The following is a 9,224-nucleotide window of genomic DNA, read 5'->3' on the forward strand; positions in this document are numbered from 1 at the left end:
TGCATTCTAGAGCACAATAGTTTTTTGTGATTTTGTCCAACGTGTCTCCGGTATTCAATCGATCATACAACATCAGCCACATAAATACTTTGTTCTTGACGACACATTTAGTTTTCCAGAGCCAAATGGTGACTAGGGGGAGAATGATTCACAAAATTCAGCCCGTGAAAATTCTGAGGAACAAACACGGCTGTTCCATATGACAGACTAAGGATCTCCCTTTGTATTTGAAGTTGTAACTCATTCAATTCAACTTGTAGCTGCTGAAATTCATCTAAGGCTTGAGCAGGTAGAGGTAAGTTAACACTATCTTCCAAATGTTTTGTCACATATGGATTTGACTGAGTCCCACCCGAACAATCTATGAAAATGTCTAATGTCTCCATTCCAGATATCATTTCAAGTAAAGATCTATGGTGCCAAATATTGTGCATTGGGCTATAGTTTTGAAGATATCTACTAGCATGCATTATGCAACCATGTAAGAATACTTTTTCTCCAAAACTATTCATCTAAGATAAGATTATACCGCTTTATTTATTACAATTAAATTTTTTGTCACATGATTATATATTTGCATAATAATTTTGAATAAGACAAATGATCAAACGTTGGTCAAAAAGTAAACGGCGTCATACATTAAAATACAGATGAGTACGTCACAAGGGGGTGAAAAATAACTTGCCGCTGCTCACATTTTTTGAAATTTTACAAAATTGTGGGGATAGATACAAAATCACTCACCGTACGTGGTGTCCTGTACGTGGTGTCCTCGTTAACTAGATGCGTCCACTTCCTTCCCCCACGCCGCCCAAAGTGCTTCACCTGCAACACCTTGGGCAAGACGCTTACGTCCATCTTGTCCAACCCGGTCGGCCCGGAGAAATCTCGCCGGTAGATTTCGCATGATCCTGCCGTCTGCGCCGCATCGTCGGCGTCTTGTTGGAAGAAGCAGCCCTTGTGGTAGTATCTTTGCATGAACCTCATCTGCTTCTTGATCTTCATCTTCTTCTTGGGACGATCAGCAACCGGGTTCTCGTCTTCCATGATCGACTTGTCGTCGTCGATGCCGCTCTCCTCCCTGATCCTCTTGATCCTCGCCATCTCCCGGCGCCGCCACGACTCGTACTCCTCGGCTTGGTCCACCTCGTCGTCGGTGTCCACGCCGTTGATGGCGGCTTCATCTGAAGCTGTGTTGGCGGCGAGGAGCTCTTCGTTGATGATCTCTTGGAGCAGGATCTGCCTCGTCTGAGCCTTCCTGTCCTCGAGCCTCTTCCGGTGCAGCTCGTCCTCAAGTCGCTGCCGTTCTTCCTCCTTGAGCCGGATGGTGTCACGCCGCGGCTTTGGTATAAACAGTGGCACGGCCATGTAGACGACGGCCATCTGCTCGCCGACGTCGGAGTCCGATTCCGCCGTCTCTTCAGACTCAGACGCCTCCTCATCTTCCTCCTCCTGATGCTGCGGGTGAAGAAGAAGAAGCTGCTCCTCCTCATGCCGCCTCAGGAGCAGCGCCCTCTCCCTTATCCTCGCTCTGCGCTCCTCCCGGGCATCATCATCATCATCTTCGTCTTGTTCCTCCTCGATCGGATCGGGCTCGTGCCAGTCATCTACCGCCGGTGCCGCCGACGCGATCTCGGGAGCCCGCCGCACACGGCGGCGGCGCGGCGACCTCAGCACCTCCTCCTCCACGTGCTTGATCTCGTCAAGCGTCGAGACGAGACGTGCGTCGTCCTCGTCGTGAGCGACAGCGGCGCCCGCCCACGCCCAGTCCGGCGCCCTCCCGGGCCAGTAGCGCCTGACCTTGCTCAGGCCGGTGTCGCCGGCGCGCGCCGCCATGCCTAGCTTACTGCTGGTCTCGCTGCTCTTGTGCCACGCGCTAGCAGCAACTAGCAATCAGGCTAATGCATGGAGTAAGGAGACGGACAGCGGCTATAAATAGGCGCGCGCGGCGCGCCTACGTGTAATCCGAGTCGGAGATGGGAAACGCGCGCGCGCGGCAGTACAAAGCGACTAACCGAGTCCGAGTTGATTTGAAAAAAAATTGGTGCATACACCGGTGCAAAGCGAAGCCTCTGCAGCCCCGGGCGCCGATGGTGGACGCGTGGATAAAAAAGAGATCGAACGGCGAGCACGATTTGCGGACGCGCTGCGGCGATCGCTCCCTCGCCCTCTCACCTCAATCGGACCGGAATCACCTCTCGCCGACGCCGTCGACGATAGTGATGGTAGGACGAGGAGGCCTGGAGAAGAACAGATCGACCTGCCGGGCTTCTGCCTTCGTCTCATCAGGTGCCGGCTGGTTTCACCTGCGCTGCGCATGACGACAAGGAGCAATGGATTTACTGAATTTTCATTGATGATATTAGTTGCGACCATGGATTTATTAGTTACGTTAATACGGAGATTGTGACTTATTAACATGTAAAAACTTGACTTTGTGGCGACCAGTTCTTGAGTTGCTCTTAATTATCCTCATCTTTTCCTTGCCTGAACTCACCTTGTGAGTTGCTACTTGTTCTTATTAAATTTCTTCAAAAATTCAGATTATACAATATTCCGTATTTTATTCACTCACGTAATTAGATAAACAATCACAGTTTTTGTAACACATCCATCAGATTGAATATTTCAGAACAACCAAAAACGCTCATATGTATTCCAGATAGAAAAATACAGTCTACAGATTACAAAGGGATAACTCAGTATTCTTGCAATTTGAACAAAAAAAAAAGGCTGTTCAGGTTACAATCTGGACGACTGGACTACAATCCTTGCAACAATTTAGGGATTATTTCATATTACAAAGGAGTGAAGGACTACAATTTTTTCAACACCATCCTCTTTTTCCAAATTTACAGTCCTTTCAGGTATAGCGATTTTCCCTCTTCTGTATATATTCTGCAGAGAAGATAGAGAACCACCATCATAAAGATAAATCGAAATGAGAAATGCATAAGTTCTGCTGTTATCGGGAACACCAGAATCAGGAATAAGAATCATATCAACAAATAATCCATCAGGCAGAATAATGTTATGCGATATGCAGAACAATCATCTAGCTCTCAACTCTTAATAATGCATTATGAACAAACTCTGAATAATGTTATGAGCAATTCACCGTTAGTCAGATACAGATACAGGTTGTTGTAGCGGGCATCGCGGAGGAGGACAAGGTCGGGCTGGTTGCTCACCATTTGATCGATGGTCGTCGGTCGAGGTGCTGTGTTTCATGCGAGACCGAGGTCCCAGACCATGGTAGTCCTCCCCGTCCCCGATGCGCGCACAAACGCGTCCCGGCAGCGAACGAGAGACAAGGCGGCGCGGGAAGGGATCAGGCGGGAGGTGGATGGGACTGCGGAGGGAGTTGGAGGGGAACACGTCGGGAGGCGACGGATTTGGGGTTACGGCGGAGATGGCGCCGGCAAGATGAGAAAAGCGGATCTGAGGCCAATGAGTCGATACCTATGCGATTTGAGGTGAGCCGAGCGAGGCTGGATTTTTCGCATTTTGATCTTTTTAGAAAACTTATTCTATAAATAAATCTCTAAAAAAACTTATTTAATAAATGATCCTTTCCACGGCACCAATGTCGTTGGCACCGTGGTCCAACATGACGGTGTCAATGACGTCGGCGCCATCCTCCTAGCCCCAGGTGAAAAAGGTAAGTTACAAATGTGAACGGGACGACGCCAATGTCATTGGCGCCGAGGACCAAATTATTTTTTTCTGAAAAAGGACCTATATGCAAATAAAAATTATTTAAAAATAGGTCCTTAGTTCCAATGACGCTGATACCAAGGACCTATTTGTGGACCTATTTGTAAATATTTTTTATTTACAAATAGGTCCTTTTCAATTTTTTTACAAATTGGTCCTCGGTGCCAATGTCGTTGGCGCCGTCCCACTTCACATTTGTGACTAAACTTTCACCCGAGGGCGGAGAGGATGGCGCCAATATCATTGGCGCCGTCATGTTGAAACATGGCGCCAACGACATTGGCGCCGCGACAAGGATCATTTCTAGAATAAGTTTTTTTATAGGTCTATTTGTAGGATAAGTTTTTAAAAAGTACTAAAATGTGAAAAAATCCAGCCGAGCAAGGCTCCTCCATCCTCGGGTGTGGCTAATGGGCGATCGATCGCTTATCGATCCCCATCCTCCCTATACGCTCTCTCCCCCCTTCCTCCTCCCCTTCTTTTCTTCCTACTACACCATAAATTAAAAAAAAATAAAAAACAAAGTTGAAAAAAATTATGTATAGAAATACTATATATAAAAAATATTTGAATTTAAATTTAAATTTGAAACGGGTATGTAAACTTTGGGTCTATAAACTAATATTTGAATTCAAATTCAAATTTGAATCGGGTATGTAAACTTTTGATTTATAAACTTTGGGTCTATAAACTTTAGGTGTATAAACTTTAGATATATAGAAATACTATATATAAAAAATATTTGAATTCAAATTCAAATTTGAATCGGATATATAAACTTTTGACTTGTAAACTTTGGGTCTCTAAACTTGAGGTGTATGTTAGGATTATGGATAAGGCATACCCTCTAACCTACGACTTATGAAATATACCGATAAGGTATACCTTCACGTGCACGGGTCGTTTCCGTATACACCGTTAGGAATCTGTCCCGAATTATGAAAAATATCTCTACGAGTTAAGAAACTATCAGAGTCCTACTTGGAGGGGATAGAATATCTGCTATATCGTACTAGTTTACATATCTCCAACTCTTACTTCGGGTAAGATAATCCACGGTATAAAACGGACCCCTAGAGGGAGGTGAAGGGCATCAAATATCATCGCCAACACACCCACCACAGCTTACGAAGCCGAAGTATTCGGAGCCAAGTCACCGGGAGATCTCGTCGAATCTATCGACTATGATCTCGTCGGTCCCGTCGAATCTATTGACTATGATCTCGTCGGTGTCGTTTGTTTCATCTACTCTCTTTGTAATCTGTTCTCATCATCATCAATCTCATATAAACTAGACTAGGGCTATTACCTGATAAGGGGCCTGAACCAGTATAATCCTCGTCTTCTGTTTGCTTGATGTTGTACTACATAGACCCTCATTCAAACATACCCCAATACTCAACTTATCCTGTCTGCGAGTATCACTCGTCAACAGTATATAAACTTTAGATGTGTAAATTTGAGGTCGTCGACAGTGTATAAACTTTAGATGTGTAAATTTATGATGTACAAACTTTAGGTATATAAATGTACTAAAATAGAAAAGTAATGCGGTGTTAAAATAGGAAACCATATGGAGAAGGGTGATCGATCGATCCTCACCATATATATCGCGCTGCATAGGAGCCGAGGGGAGATAGCCGTCTGATCACCACGTCGTCCACATGGCAATCATCTGGAGCAGGTCTGCAGTTCTGCAGTTCTGCACCAAATTTCTTTTCCAAGTTTTGAAGTCTTGGAGATCAAATCAGATAGGAGTATTGTACGTGACCCCAATGACCGCCGCCACCTCTCGCGGTCTACCCTAAATCAATCTAATTAGTAATACTTAGGGGTGGAAAAAAAGCTTGGGCTCGTGAGCTTAGCTCGGGCTTGGCTCGAGCTCACTTAGCTCGGTTCGGCTTGAATGCCAAACAAGCCAAGCCCAAGCCTCCTTTTTAGCTCGTTTCTGAAACGAGCTAAGCCCGAGCTGGCTCACGAGCCACTTGATTTGGCTCGTGAGCCTAGGCCATCATATATTTGTATGGATGATTTTATTTTGCAGTTGAGTTATTATTTGTCAATATATAATTTATCGTCTAGATTTTAATGAATTGAATATATAAAGTTATTTTAATTTTACATGTTGATAATTTGTTATTGCTTTTCTTAATGATTATAAATTATATAGCTTCAACGGAAGGTTCGCAAGCTAGCGCGAGCTGGCTCGAGCCAGGAAACGAGCCGAGCCGAGCTCATGTTTTAGCTCGTATCCCTAACCGAACCGAGCCAAGCCAAGCCTAGCTTGTTACGAGCCATTGCAAGCCGAACCGAGCTAGGCTTGGCTCGGCTCGTTTCCACCCCTAGTAATACTACCTCTGCTATTTTCTTTAATAGATAATACCATTAATTTTTAAAATAATGTTTGATTATTCGTTCTATTTAAAATATTAGTGTAAATATTCTAAATTATAAGTCATACTTATAGTTTCTTTAATAATAATAAAATATGTCACAACAAAATAAATAACATTTATATATAACATTTTAAAACGAATGTGGAAAGTCAATAGTATAATTTAAACGGAGGGAGCAAAACTACTGAGCAGTTGACTAATGATGCAGTAGGATTGAAGCACTTAGGGGGGCGATCCTAATGGGCGATCGATCGCCTGGAGATGGGGGTAGCGATCGCCCCACGCCCCCCCTCCACCTGGTTTCCTTTTTTACCACCGCATTACTTTCTTATTTTAGTAAATTTATACACCTCAAGTTTACACATCTAAAGTATAGAGACCCAAAGTTTATAAGTCAAAAGTTTATATATCCGATTCAAATTTGAATTTGAATTCAAATATTTTTTTTATATATAGTATTTCTATACATCTAAAGTTTATACACCTAAAGTTAGTTTATAGACCAAAAGTTTATAAGTCAAAAGTTTATATATTCGATTCAAATTTGAATTTGAATTATATCTGATTCAAATTTGAATTTGAATTCAAATATTTTCTATATATAGTATTTCTATGCATCTAAAGTTTATACAACTAAAGTTTATAGACCCAAAGTTTATAGACCCAAAATTTATAAGTCAAAAGTTTACATACCCGATTCAAATTTGAATTTGAATTATATCCGATTCAAATTTAAATTTGAATTCAAATATTTTCTATATATAGTATTTCTATACATCTAAAGTTTATACACCTAAAGTTTATAGACCCAAAGTTTATAAGTCAAAAAGTTTACATACCCGATTCAAATTTGAATTTGAATTTAAATTTTTTATATATAGTATTTCTATACATAAATTTTTCTAACTTTTTGTTTTTTTTTTAAATTTTTGTGTGGTGTACTGTAGCAGGAGAGGAGGGAGGAGTGTATCTAGTAGTATAGGGGAGGGGGCGGGCGTCTGATCGCTGGGCGGGTGAGGGAGCGATCACCCGCCCATTAGCATTTCCGCACTTAGGGCTTTTCTTTAGCTACTCCCTGTTTTTTTTTATACTTATATACTCCAACGATATCTTTATTCATTTACTATATATTTATAATTTCATAATATAAAGATGGAGCTTTGTTAATCCAGGTGAGGGGGAGGGGGAATGGGATGGTACTTTATTTTTTTATAGTTTTTCTTTAAATATAGATCTAATGGCTGAAATAATGATTTTATCGAGGTCAGATGCTTCATTGTTTTAGATTTTATGTGATTTTTATTAATTTTTAAGATGTGATACGTAGTGGCTTATGAGAGTAGAATGATATATCTAATGGCTGAAAATAATAAATTTGCCGATTTAAGTGTAAAATGATAGTAGGATGTTTTGCTTTTGTTTTTCTCATAGAATTTCAACGATATTTCTTAATTTTTAGGATGTGACGGTTGATGGTTTGCGTCCTACATGATATTTAATTTAATGTACATATTTATATATAGAATGATTTAAGATGGTATAGTTGTTGTCAATTTTTTTATTTGTTTAATGACTGCCACGCTAGGGTCTATGTCCAAACGTATTTCAGTTTTTTCTTTACCTCGCAAAATATATGCAATATCGATCTTAATGTATTTATTTAATTACAAATAAAAATAGTACAAATGAATTTAATGTTGTATATAAATTGAGAATCATGATTATTTAGCTATTTAAAATTTAAACTATTTTGTAATGAGTTTTTAGAAAATAGGAGAAAAGGGGAGGGCATATGGAATACGTATCACATATATACGTACTTACGTACGGTGGCATGTACAGCAGGGGAAGGGAAGGCTACATATTCCGTGAGATCGATCTAATAGGCCCATAGGTTGGATTGAGTATATATTCCTTTAAAATTGATCTAATGATTAAAAATAATGGATCCACTCATTTAAGTGAAAACCAATGGTGAGATGTTTTTCTTTTTTTCTTAAAATTTCTAGGATTTTTTTCTAATTTATTAGAGCTCCACGTGGCGACTTAGGAGCGTTTGTAGAGCGCCACGTGGTGGCTTGAGAATGTTTATAGGAAGTTTAATAGACTTTTAGTATATAATAGAAGATAGATAGATGACGTGGTTCATCCTAGGATCATCACTAGATTTATTTTTCACTAGTAAATATATGTCTTGTGGACCAACTCAATTGAAAGTTTGATCCCCTATTCCTTTTTAATATTTGACAGTAATGAAGATGGCTATCTGGTTTCTTTTATAAAAAGAAAAATGATCATCTGGAGAGAAGGCTACCTTTTTCTGCTCCATCTCTGTTGGAGATATGGGCCCAGGGTTATGCGAAGTGTGGGGAATCTACCTTCCCATCCTGCCATGTGTCCCTACAGCCTGGTCCTGCCCCCGCAGTCTGCGAACCGCTGGAGCAGCCGGGGGGGTCGGGGCCTCGGGGTGCCACGTCATGCCCCTCGGGCCCTTGCACCGCTTTGCCCCGAGGCCCACGCCCAGCCACCATTTGGCGGGGGGAGCGAGCGAGGTGAGGGTCTAGGTTGAGCCTCCTTTAATACGCGCAATGCCTCAACTACCCCCTGTCGCATTTAATGCAGTGAGACAGACGTGCGGCGTGCTAAACTGACGTGCCATAGTCAAGAATGACCGGTCTGTGACCGGCCTGACACCGACCGTGCTCCCACGTCGCATTTGCTTCCGGCGGAGTGGAGGTAGGTATGACCCGTCCCATCGGAGGGTCATTCGGACGGCGGCCACCACAAGTCTTCACCCATTAATGAGGGAATGACAGGGCTGTCTCCCGTGTCAGGCGAGGGACGGCACTGGGCCCCATTCAAGGACAAGCTGTGGTTCAGGTTCCAGGCGAAGGCACGGGTCGAGTTCCGGTCAAGATAGGGTGGGACCCCACCCGAAAGAAGAGTAGGTAGAGGCGGTGCATGTGGTATCCCCTTGAGATATAAAAGGAGGACCTTGCCCACCGAGCAAAGGGACGATTCTCAACTAACTTGGGCTCTAGGAGAAGAGTGTTCTCCCGAGTTTAGGAACCTTTGTAACTCTCAATCTAAATCCCAAACACAGGAGTAGGG

At 42.5% G+C, this 9,224-nt stretch overlaps 1 protein-coding gene and 1 long non-coding RNA gene across 2 annotated transcripts; both read right to left on the reverse strand.

The window, feature by feature from the left end:
• Nucleotides 1-708: 708 nt before the first annotated feature.
• On the reverse strand, nucleotides 709-1,836 carry LOC107279978 (uncharacterized). Its single transcript, XM_015768904.1, has one exon. The coding sequence runs from the start codon at nucleotides 1,834-1,836 to the stop codon at nucleotides 709-711; it is 1,128 nt and encodes a 375-aa protein (XP_015624390.1).
• Nucleotides 1,837-2,632: 796 nt separating this feature from the next.
• Nucleotides 2,633-3,443, reverse strand: LOC136355416 (uncharacterized). The gene is made up of 2 exons (XR_010739664.1): nucleotides 3,192-3,443; nucleotides 2,633-2,898 (listed from the first exon to the last, which is right to left on the reverse strand). It is a non-coding gene; the product is annotated as an uncharacterized lncRNA (long non-coding RNA).
• Between the last annotated feature and the right edge of the window lie 5,781 nt (nucleotides 3,444-9,224).

The sequence above is a fragment of the Oryza sativa genome, chromosome 2 (assembly GCF_034140825.1).
Source record: "Oryza sativa Japonica Group chromosome 2, ASM3414082v1".
Classification (NCBI taxonomy): domain Eukaryota; kingdom Viridiplantae; phylum Streptophyta; class Magnoliopsida; order Poales; family Poaceae; genus Oryza; species Oryza sativa.